The sequence below is a fragment of the Magnolia sinica genome, chromosome 11, assembly GCF_029962835.1.
Source record: "Magnolia sinica isolate HGM2019 chromosome 11, MsV1, whole genome shotgun sequence".
Classification (NCBI taxonomy): domain Eukaryota; kingdom Viridiplantae; phylum Streptophyta; class Magnoliopsida; order Magnoliales; family Magnoliaceae; genus Magnolia; species Magnolia sinica.
Genome location: NC_080583.1, coordinates 33,992,745 through 34,005,094, shown reverse-complemented (window position 1 = coordinate 34,005,094; position 12,350 = coordinate 33,992,745). Strand labels below are relative to the sequence as shown.

Here is a 12,350-nt window from a genome sequence, read left to right as displayed (position 1 = left end):
GGAAGGGCTGTAGCCAAAAATGGCAGTTAATCACATGAACAATCCTAACCATCCTATATATAAAAAAAAGATAAAAAAAGGATCATCTGATCAATGCACTCTTTGGGGCTGTAACCTGTACGTTGTGGGCCCACAAGATGAAAGGTCTGAATCATCACCCTACACATTGTTCATGTGGGCAGTTGAGATCACTTAAACATTATATTAGGATGATCCCTTGAGTCATATGTGATCGTGCCCCTTTAAAGAGAATCCATTTTCCCACTGCTTGAAGGACAGAAATATAGGCGAACATAAAAGATATATCATAAAAAAAAATGAATAATAGTCACCATCACCAACACATTTTCTCAGTTTTGATTTTCGGTTAATTGATGCCCCTTTTTTAACCTTAGCCTCCTTATGAAATCTTGGTTATTCTCAGTTACATGGGAAGAAAGAAAAGAAAAGAAAAGAAAATATAAAAATGGCAAGTAAAAACAATGTTTCTCTTCTTTCCTCCCTTCTGCCATCCTGAATTTTCTTTACCTATCACCCGGAGTCCCTCTTTCCTCTAGCTTCAAACAGTGTAGCTCTGTTGGATGGTCTCGATGTCCAATCCCTTCGACTTCACCACTGATTCAACGTGCCCCTTAAGCGTGTGAAGCTCCCTAAGCCTGCAAAAATCATGTATTGTAACACCCACATTCAAGACTACTTTGGTGTTAAGAACCTAACCAATACATCAGATCAGAAGCCTCAGGACTGATGGAACTTGCTAAATTAGGCTTTTAAACCATTGGCACCGTAACATGCCATTACGCTCTACAACAGACATCAGCGGGCACTGTGTTTTTTTTTTTTTTTTTTTTGAGGTAGCCCTTTTCGCTGGCCCTTTTTCACTTAGTGAGGGCACGGCGGCTGCACTCAGGTTGTTCTGCTAGTCTGTTCAAACTGGTCTAGTTGTTTTTCCACAAGTTGTCCCTTCCATAACTTGATTGTAGGGTGTGGTGTTGCATTTGATACCAAGTATTGTTAAGAACCTAGCTACTACGCCAAAAGCTCTCCTAGGACTAATGGAACACGTTAAGATAGGCTCTTAAACCACTTGAATTGAATGGCGAGAACATAACGTTCAAACATGAGGAATTGACCAAATTGCAGTTGGATTCTTTCCACGTCAACTCAAGCAAAAGAATCCTAATTGCGACGTGGGGTCTAATTCCTCAATGTGAATTTGAATGAAGGTAATTCCAATTTGGTCATTTCCATGTTGGAGGATTAAACTGTGTGTGTGTGATACACAATCGATGGTCACATCCTCCCTGCATTTCACACCGGTTACACACCGGTTTCAATCGATGGTCACATCCTCCCTACATTCCACACCGGTTTCCCACCAGTTTCAATCGATGGTCGCATCCTCCCTACATTTCATCATGCACATATATATAAAGTTTGTGTGTGTGATACACTGGTTTCAATCGATGGTCACATCCTCCCTACATTTCATGATGCATCATACCTTGCAACCTCAGCACGCCTCTTCGCTTGATCGGCAATCTCGGACAGCTCCCTATAGCTCTTGTCATTCAACAATTCGGAAGTCTCGGCGGACTGGAGACCGTGCAAAGTGCGCTGGGCTAGGGCCCATTGGGCCTCCCTCTCACCTCTTCCAAAATCCTTCTTAGTCGTGAAGGCGGTCTGACCATCGATAAAATAGTTTTGAGTTACATACATGTTCATGAACCAGATTGTCTTAACTTGTTTTTCTGAAAGAGTATACCTTGCTCTGGAGCATTCCATCCCAGGCCTTTCCACTCAACCCGAAGCGGATCATGAATTTCAGGATGTCCAGAGGGAAGTAGAAGACGATACTGTATAGCCAGATGATGCCGGCCCATCCCCATCCGATGCCTTTGATCCGAGCAAAGCCCCAGTTCACATACACAGCGATAAGTGTAGCCACCTGAATACAATATATAATCGCTCAAAAGTTTCTCTCTCTCTCTCTCTCTCTCTCTCTCTCTCTCTCTCTATACTTTCAAAAAAAAAAAAAAGACAAAACAATGGGCCATATGTGCAGATATGATCAATAATTAGCAGAACTAATCATGCTCATTAGCCTTCGTGTTTTCGTAGCGATGATTTTAAAATGTCGCAGAGCAAAAAGCAAGTACTCGAGGGCGATTATAAGTGATGGAGACTCACCAGCTGGGCTAGGAGGAAGGCGGTGACGAGCAAGATGCCGGGCCGTTCAATAAATGACCAGCCCTGAGATCGTGTCACGAAAATGAGCGCCTGGCTTATGATACTGACTTGGAGATAGAGAGCGGCTGTCATCTCATCAGTGTTGCCCCGGATCGAGTGCACGCCAAACGTCTCCTGCACAAATTCAATTCGAAGTTACTGCTAGAGTGGAAAGTCACTAAAATGAAGCCATCCCTCATTGAATGTCGACACAGTGTACTTACAGTGAAGAAGTCCGAGTCATGGATGGCCCAGAAGAAGATGACGGTCATGATGGCTAAGTAGGCGCCGAGGACGACACCAGTGGCAAAGATCTCCTTGAGTTTCCATGAGTCCGGCATTGGCGACGGCTTCACCCTGTCTTTAGAGATGGTCATGATGGTGCCATCATTGAGGATGGCAATGATCAAGACCATGAAGGGCGAGAAGTCAAACTTCCAGATGAGTGCAATGAGCATAAACCCAAGTACGATCCTGATTGTTATGGACACTGCATAGATGGTGTAGTTCTTCATCCTCTGGAAGATGGCACGGCTTGTCAGAACTGCACTCACTATGACGCTCAGGCCTGGTTCTGTCAATACTATATCAGACGCGCTGCGGGCTGCGTCCGTTGCGTCATCCACCGCAATTCCAATGTCTGCTCTTTTCAGTGCTGGCGCATCGTTCACACCATCTCCGGTCATTCCGCAGATGTGTTTCTTCTCCTGCAGCTTCTTCACGATCTCATACTTGTGCTCTGCATTTTTCCAACACTTTAGAGAATGCTCGATCAAAGGAGATGTTTATGGCCAAGCAACAACACAGACTGACCAGCCGTTCTACCAATCTATAAGACCACATCATACGATAGGCCGCTAATAGGATATTCCCAGCCATTCAGAATGGAGGGTCTCTAATTGGCAGTTACAGCAAGTGGTCCCCACATAAATGGGCCATTTGAAGGTTTGTAGGATTGTCTGAAGGAGGAGATTATTTACCTGGGAAGACACCGGCGAAGCCGTCAGCCTTCTCGATGAGCTCATCAACAGGAACAGAGGCGATCGACTCTTCTTTGCTCTGGCCTAAAAGGGAGGAGGAAGGGTACATGTTAGTGCCCATGCCCAGTCTACGGCCTGTCTCCTTGGCAATGGCGAGCTGGTCGCCTGTGATCATCTTCACGTTGACGCCAAGGTTCAGGGCCCGACGGATGGTCTCTGCACTATCATGCCTCGGAGGGTCAAACAGGGGCAACAGCGCCACAAATTCCCACGGCTCACCCGCGCTCTCCTTTTTGGCTTCCGGCACCATCTGATTACCATCATCATACAACCCCAGTCAGATTCAACAACTCTATAACATCTCAAGCACAAAAGATCTGATTATCGGGCCTGCCTATCCTGTCTACAAGATTTTGTTGTTGATGTCTTAAATACATGAATAATGAGTAACAGGGTTTTTTTGAGGTCATCTACGAACCACTTGATGCCATGGAACAGAGGTCAATGTAATTGATAGAAGTTCAATGGCATCCAAATTTAAAAAAAAAACCATGTTGGTTGCTGGTTTCAAACAACCATTTACTCTAAAAGCTTAAGCTTTTAGAGTGTGGTGTATCAATGTATATCAAAGAATTTCATGACTTCAACCGCTGGAACATCTTGGTGTTGTTATTCGATGATATCAAATGTCATCAAAGGTGTTCGATACATCGACATATCGTCAATGCCATCAAATTTCCATCAAAGGTCCCCTTGCACGCATGTAGACCTGCGTAGGTGCAGGATTTATTTCCTATTCCAATTGTGATTGTATATTATACTATATATAGATTTTGGAAGGACTGGAAGAGTTTCAGGACATTCTAAACCCTTCCTTAACGTTTTCAAGGGCATAGCTATGGCTTGTAAAGTGGATCCTAGGCTTGTTTGAATCAGTGATACTCTATCTCTTGCAATTTCTACTTTCATAGTGTATGCATGTTGATTTGTGCCATCGTTTTTTCTCGCAAGTAATTTTCCATGTAAAAGTCAAATTATTTATATGTGGACTTGATTGTATGATTGCAAGTAATTTGCTTGATTTGTCTCTGTGTGCTTCCATAATTCCCCAACAGATCTAGTCACTCATCACGAAAGCCCCACCATGGAATGAGCATATTTGAAGGCTTGACCAGTGGGGCAATCCTAACCACTTGATTTAAGGAGAAGATGGGCAGGAAGAAAAATCTTGGCAACGTTTTGAAACTGTTCACAGCTTTGTCCATTAGCTTATCATACAAAATGCATCTAAGTGTGTCTATATGTCTAGCTGAAGGTACAAAGGTTGTGTAGATCCAGCCTCTTTCTGGATATCATACCGTCATGACCAGCCCTTCCGATCAGCAGTTCAGATGTTACACACGTGTCTTGTACACGTGGGCTGCAGATGAAAGCCCATGTTTGGATGAACTACTGAATTGAATTGCAATAATTTGTTCACCAAATCGTAACTTCATTCATTTGGCATGGTTTGATATCCTAAGACTTGTAATTGATATTGGGTTTTGTTTGGTAAGTGAAGAAAACCGGTTCCGGCTCGTTACAAACAGCAATGAACGCATTTATGATATTCGAATTGTGGTTGAACTCAAATGTTCTCAATTGAATTCACTTGTGCATCCAAACACAACCTCAAAAAACTGATTTTAGCATTATCATTGCAGAAGAAACTGACCTGTTTGGCAAGGCCTAGTGACCGAAGGCCACGATCCGCGAACTTGGCGATGATAGCATGGACCTTACTCTGAGCATCATCGTCGAGGCTGCAAAGCTCAATGATCTGATACATCCATCCATCCATCCATCCATACAATTAGATATATTAGCACATATACACACCCAGAATGAGATGATACACGATATTTGTGGTGTATAAGAGATTATTGCCTGCTCGGGTGCGCCCTTGCTAGCACGGTGCCATTTGCCGTCGGAGTCGATGTAGGTAATAGCCGTGCGCTTCTCGACGGGGTTGAATGGAAGGAAATGGACCTCTGTGATACCTGCTCGTGCCTGCACACATTGATATTGCGCTTCCTGGTTTAACTACCAAGGTGAAGGCTAACGTGCACGTGTTGTGAAGACGGAAGGCGATGGGTACATATGATTTCTTTTGGGGTGTTGTTATCATCTTAATCATGTAAATGGCACCATTCCATAAACAACTAACACCGTCCAGTTGGGTGGAAATGGTAGGGTTGGTCTAGGCCCAGCATGCTAGTGGTTGGATTTGGGTCAAGTTGGTCCATGGGCTAAGCTTTTGGATAACTTCAGCCGGGACCAGCTTGGCCATTTCCATTCCTCCCCTCCACAAGAGTAAGGTGTTGGAAGTAGGATGGGAATGGGCGCAGCAAAGGCCGGGGACGGGATCATGGCCTAGTCCTAGAACTGCTCACAGGTAAGGTTGCACACGATTTGGTTCGGTCCGGTTTTGGGTTGAAATCAGAACCGAGCCATTCCTAACTGCTTCAGCGAAATTGGAACTGGACTGTTTGCACCCTAGAACCGAATTGGAACCGGACCATAAAAACCAACTTAATTCCGATTCAGTTCTATGGTTATGGGCTTTTTATAACCTTGCACAATCGTATGGTTTTTTTTTTTTTTTTTTTTTTGTATTGTATTTATTTATAATAATTCAGCCCATGTTCATTTGTATTGTGATCCATTTGATGAATGGTTCAAATATTGTGTAAAGCATGCAAAAAGATATTTATGAAAACAATCAAAGGGCATATTGTAAACCATAAATCATGAGTCAAATAGACAATTAAAATATATGGTAAACTCAGTTCGGTTTTATGGTCCGGTCCGGTTTCAGGTTCGGTTCTAAGTTTAGTTCTACTGTTTAGTTCACGGTCCGGTTCAGTTCTACATAACCCTAAATTGAAAATCGAATCGAACTAATCAGTTCTTTGATTTTCGGAACCGGAATCAGAATGGTGCACTTTAGAACCGGGTTTGGTTGGTTCTAGTCCTGTTTACCAGTTCCATGTGCTTCCCTACTCACAGGTGCCTTTAAACCGTCCATCTTTTGTGGATAAAGGTGACCCACTTGATAATTGCACCGGCTAACAGGCCAAATTCCCATCACTTTCCAATCTTGTCAGGGAAACCCCTTTCAATGACAGTAGTGAGCCCCTTACCTCCTTGGGATCGGCCAGCATTCCCACGATGGAAGCATCAATGGCATCCTGGTTTTCGACCCTTGATGCCCTGGCAGAGAGAAGTACGGCAGCTTCCTGGTCGACGTCCTTCACAAACACCTGCAACCAGTCCAATCAATGAATCAATCATGACGGTTGATAATACCCATTCATGTGAATCCGAGTTGTTTGATCTTGATCCCACCTCGATCAAGGCCTTATCAACAGTCAGCTTGTTGAGAGTCAAGGTCCCAGTCTTGTCACTGCATAGCACATCCATCCCTGCCATCTCCTCAATGGCTGTCATTCTCTTCGTGATGGCCCCCTGCTCGGATAGACGGTGAGAACCAATTGCCATCGTGACGGACAGCACTGTAGGCATTGCGATAGGGATGCCGCCGATAAGCAACACCAATAGATTTTCTATCCCTTCCCTGTATCTACGCTCCTGGATCGGGTACATCACGACGACTTCCACGAGCATGCCAGCAGCGATCGAGCAGATACAGAAGTTACCAATGGCAGTGAGGACCTGAACATTACCGGGCACTTATTAGCACAAGGATCCTACGGTATGGATGTAATGTACTGGCACTAGGATGGCCCGATCATCTGACCATCCATCTAGTGGGCCCAAATCTGTTGATGGCCCACCATCCAAAAATCATTGATCATATGTGCATGTATTGTTCAAACCTTCTGGAAATGCCCCACTTGGTTTGTGCTGTCGACGAGGTGGGCCGCCTTACCGAAGAACGTGTGGACGCCTGTGGCAATGACGATGGCCTCGATCTCACCTTGCTTGCAAGTGGAGCCGGAGAAGACCTCATTGCCGGGGTACTTGGTGACTGGGAGAGATTCACCGGTGAGAGCAGATTGATCGATTTTCAGTGGGTCGCCCTGGAGGAGCCGTGCATCCGCTGGGACGATGTCGCCTAGCTTGATACTTATCACATCGCCCGGTACAAGAATGGCTGCGTCTTGCTCGCCCCATTTACCATCTCTAAGCACCTTCATTCACGTCCATATCATGCACAACCGTTGTAAGTTAGCATTTACATGCAACATTTTGCTAACATGCCACATGCATTACGTGAGCCGGACTACTCTATATTAGCCATCTCACGACTAACTTGCACCATGGCTCATGTTAAGGTGACTCTACAAGGCTTCGCTAACATGTGCCACGGGTGATTCTACACCACTCGGACCGACTCGCTTATTCTTGAGTTGAGTCCGGGTGAACCATTCCAACTCCTCCATGTCGGGGGTGAATTGTCCAGTTGATTCTTGGTATCGAACAGTACCGGGTCTGAGTCTGAGTCAACTCGGTCTAGTCCCCGTCTTGAAACCATGTTCGGGACTCGGACATGCACCCATCATATGAATCATGGAGTGCAGCCTTTTAAATGTGGGCCCTATCTAACTGGCCATATAGCAGTTGTCACATATGCCCACCGGATGTGCGACATTGTCTAATTTTACCACAATTTCTTTTTAAATAATCAATATTCCAACGATTACCTTAGTTTTTGGAGCGAGACCAGCCATAAGAGCGGCGGCTGCGTTTCCGGCATTGTTCTCTTCGATGAAGCTGATGGTGGAATTGATGATCAGTAACACCACAATGCCAACGAAATCTTGCCAATCTGGAGGCTTTCCCTGCATCATCACAACAACAACCATGATAACACTAATAACAACAGCAACAATAACAACAATAACAATAATAGTACTATAGTTTGAAAACTGGGTGAGTGGAGTCGAGAATCAGCTGAGTTGACTCGGATGGACATCTAAACCGGCTTTGCCATATAACTCAAGAAAGTACCATTTCTAGCATCTCCACCGAACATGTGGATAATACATAAGATGATTAGTACCGTTGATCTAGTTGGCTAATTTATTCATAGATTACATGAACTAAATAGATGGTTTCAATCGTTGAGCAAAAAATGATTAGTGATTCACAACGTGAAGAATAATAATATTATGCTATATATTTGTGAAAATGAAAAATCAATTTATAAAAAAATTCTGTATAACTGAAATTACCCCTCCATTAGCCAATCCAATGGCCATTAAGGCAGCGATTTCCATGACCCATGATAGAGGATTCCACATAAAGCCCAAGAACTTGAGAACCTTGCACTCCTGTTTCCATTAAATAAAAAAGAAAAAAAAATTATTAAGAGGGTTTCAAAAGAAGGTATCAAGTCCAACGGTTTGGACGACAAGTTACGGTCCATCTAGCAAATAACTTCCCACCAAATGTATGTGACATCCAACCCTCCAATAGGTTGTTCTTGCCATGAGTCATCACCTAGTGGAACAGCCAGCTCCATCTACTCATCAGGAGAGCCATAACATAGAAACCAATGTCTAGCCATTGATAAATAGCAAAAATACAAGTGTGGTCCACTCAATGACTGGATGTGGTTGGTTTTTGCATAAGATGATCTGCATGTTGGGCGCAGCGTATTGAATGGTTTGGATGTTGGACGTACGTTAACGGTTGGAAGTTATCTACTAGGTTGATAGTAATTTGTGACTTGTGACCTCTTAAAAAAAAAAAAAAAAAAAGGAGAAGGAAAAGATTCAGATAAAAGCACATAAGCAGTGTTACTTCCACGCCCCTAAAGAAATAAAATTTCTGCCTCCATAGGGGCAGTTTGGTCATGTCAAGTTTTCATTTTTTTTCTTGGTAAGGGGTAGGACCATTAACTGTCGAATTTGGGGGTGGAAATATCACTTGCCAATTTTAGCAGTGACGAAATTACCCTCGTAAGTGTAATAAGCAAACTACCTTTTTCTCCTCTAGCTTGTTTGGGCCAAAGATCTGGAGCCTCTGGGCCCCTTCCTCCGACGTCAAACCCTCTCTTGTACATTTCAGCTGCTCGAAGACTTCCTCTACCGGGATCCGCTCCTATACAATATGCATCAACGGTAGAGATGCAGTAATTAGATAAGATCCACAAGTGCGAGATCAGAACTGCTCATCAGGCAATCTCCATGGAGCCATCCTACATAAACAATGTCTAGGCCCAGGTCCAATCCAACGGTTGAAATGAGCCGATCCTATAACTTATAAGTTGGGAGCGGGCCTAAATTTAGGCCCAATATGCAAATAGACTGTTAGAGAAAGAATGGTCCGTGTGATATAGCCCATCCGTCTGGTGCGGGCCTACTTTAAGGTCCAACTCGCAAATGGATCCAACATGTGAGACTCAACAGTCTGGACTCACTTGTTAGAAATGAAATCTATCCATACGGTGTAAAGATGTGGGCCATTTATCATGCAATTCTTCCAAGTTGTTGAGCTTAGGGAAGGCTTAGCCCATCAACAACCTTAAATAGCTAGGTTGAGCCTATCGGAACATGGAATCCTTTCATATACTTATAGGATAGGTTGAGCCTATCGGAACATGGAATCCTTTCATATACTTATAGGATATTAAATGAGATTTTCAATATAGATGAATGATATTTATGGAAATTTAAAAATTTGTGTTTATAAACGAAAAGCTTGAGTTTTAGCCAAGTCAATGAACATCACGGCATGCCCCATATAGCCTTTGTTCAATGGTCTCGTCATGCAGATTACATGCAGATGCAAAAAGAGGTGGGAGGGAAATAGTTGTTCATGAAAAGGAAACTTTGAAGCTCTACGCGAATTTTCAATATAAATAAGTGGTATTTTTTGAAAAATTGAAACCTATGTGTTTATAAATGAAAAGCTAGGTTTTATCTAAGACAATAGACCATGTTAGACAGTCATCACGGCGGGTCCCATACAACCTTTGTTAAATGGGCTCATCATGTAGGTTACATGTGAATGCAAAGAGAGGTGGGAGCGACCTACTCATTCATGAAAAGAGATCTCCAGGGTTCTACGCGACATTAAATGAAAATTTCAATATAGATCAGTGTCATTTCTGAAAATTTGAAATTTTGCATATCTATAAACAAAAAGGTTGTGTTTTAGCCAAGTCAATGGACCAATGTTACACCATCATAACAGCATGCCCCACATAGCCTTCCTTAAAAGGGTTCATCATGCAAGCTACACGGGAATGCAAAAAGAAGTGGGAGTGAGCTACTCGTTCATGAAAAATGCAACTTTTAGGTTCTATACCACATTACGTGAGATTTTCAATATTAATTAGTGGTATTTCTGAAATTTAAAAGTTTGGGTGTTTATAAACAAAAAGCTTGGGTTTGAGCCAAGTTAATGAACCGATGTTACATAGTTATCAAGGCAGGCCCCACATAGCCTTTGTTAGATGGGCTTGTAATGTAGGCTACATGGGAGTACAAAGAGAGGTGAGAGCGAGCTATTCGTTCATGAAAATGGAACTTTAAGATTCTACACTACATTAAATGAAAATTTCAATATATACAGGTAATGTTTATGAAAATTTGAAAATATTTGTGCTTATAAAGAAACAACTTCAGGTTTTAGCTAAATTAATTAATGGATAACCTAGGTTTTCGCTTTAACTCAATGGACAGCTTGGATTTTACACCCTCCTCACGGTTCCATTTTGTGTGAAAGCAGGTAGCTCGCACCTCTCTTTACATTAACGTATAACCGGACGACAAGCCCATCCAACAAAGGTTATATGAGGCCACCATGATGACCGTGTAAAATCCACACAGTATATTTGATGCTTTGCCTCATATTAGGATGTAACAAGAGCCAGATCTAAATTAAACTCTAAGGGGCCCCAAAACCAGAATATAATTGTGGATGGGTGACCTACCGACCTTCTCTCTCTCCATATATGTAGCACATCATTTCCCTCCATTTTCTATTCTTTTTTCTATCTCCCTTCCAAAGTCTCTTCTCTCAGTTGAATGTATACAGGTACGCACTCTATCTTAAATACGTACATGGTGGGATGGAACTTCGGTCCATGCCCGTGGTGGCTATCATGATGAATGGCTTTTATCCACGCCGTTCATCCATTTTTTAGTATCATTTCAAGGTATGAGCCCGAAAATGAGGCAGATACAAGGTTCAAGTGGACCAGACAAGGGGGATTGAACTTCCAACATTAAAAACTTCTTAGATGCCACATAAGTTTTGAATGAAGCTGACATTTGTGTTTTCCTGCCTCATCATCACCACTGACTTTCTGTGGTGTGGCCCGTTGGATCTGCCTCATTTTTAGGCTCATACTCTAAAATAATCCGTAAAAATGGATGCACGGCTTAGATAAACCCATAAATCACGTCGGGTCCCACATAGCTCCTGCTTGAACCGATTTCCATCCGATGCGGGGCAAGACGCAATCCGCTTCCGTGGGAGCAACTGTTGTACGACTTGAATATTGCACAAACTTTCATACACGTATTAAATATCTTTCTTCCTGTGCATCAGCAGCACCGCACGTGGTTCCTAAATATAGAAAAAGGGAGAAATAAGAGAGAGAGATAAGAAGAATCCCGCTTACGAGATCGACATTCTCGTTCTTTATCTCTTCCAAGCTGATGGCGTTGCTGTTGCCACCCATTCTCTCTCTTTATCTGTCTCTCTTTCTCAGAAGAAAGAAAGATAGAAAGAGAGAAAACTAAGACAGAGCTCTTTTTATTTATTTATTTTATATAACTTACAAGCCCATGGCTTCTCTTACAATCCCATGCCTCCTCCAAGACACGTCGTTCGGTCCGGCAGATGACGAAATCTATGTTTGCCATCTCCTCTCTCTTTTATAACTCTCTCCACCGTATCAGCCCGTCCTCTCCCTCTCTTTCGTACGGTTGACCGTGATGGACGGCAATCGGCGTGTGAGGTTTTTACGGGTGACTTGTTGATGGAGTGGGGTTCGTTACCGCCTTGTGGCTCCAAGAAGCCGGTAGTTTGGCGGGAAAACAAGAGTCCGTTTTGATCGTCTGTGTTGAAGTCACTTTTACCTATGGCATACCGTGATTTATGGTGCCGTCTCTTCTTATTGGT

The 12,350-nt window shown here is 43.1% G+C and overlaps 1 protein-coding gene across 1 annotated transcript; it reads right to left on the bottom strand.

The window, feature by feature from the left end:
* Positions 1 to 284: 284 nt before the first annotated feature.
* LOC131219017 (ATPase 9, plasma membrane-type-like) lies at positions 285 to 12,053 on the bottom strand. Its single transcript, XM_058213979.1, has 15 exons — positions 11,848 to 12,053; positions 9,198 to 9,317; positions 8,447 to 8,545; positions 7,916 to 8,053; positions 7,088 to 7,402; positions 6,597 to 6,923; positions 6,392 to 6,511; positions 5,136 to 5,258; positions 4,924 to 5,028; positions 3,210 to 3,519; positions 2,454 to 2,968; positions 2,191 to 2,364; positions 1,766 to 1,948; positions 1,505 to 1,683; positions 285 to 656 (listed from the first exon to the last, which is right to left on the bottom strand). The coding sequence occupies exons 1-15, from the start codon at positions 11,905 to 11,907 to the stop codon at positions 560 to 562; spliced, it is 2,865 nt and encodes a 954-aa protein (XP_058069962.1). The 5' UTR covers positions 11,908 to 12,053; the 3' UTR covers positions 285 to 559.
* Positions 12,054 to 12,350: the final 297 nt, after the last annotated feature.

Excerpts from the sequence above, each read along its gene's own strand:
- LOC131219017 (XM_058213979.1), bottom strand. The coding sequence starts at position 11,907 with ATGGGTGGCAACAGCAACGCCATCAGCTTGGAAGAGATAAAGAACGAG. Across the intron at positions 8,054-8,446 it reads TTGGATTGGCTAATGGAGGG|GGAAAGCCTCCAGATTGGCA; the intron begins GTAATTTCAGTT and ends GTGATGATGCAG. Across the intron at positions 2,365-2,453 it reads ATGACTCGGACTTCTTCACT|GAGACGTTTGGCGTGCACTC; the intron begins GTAAGTACACTG and ends GAATTTGTGCAG.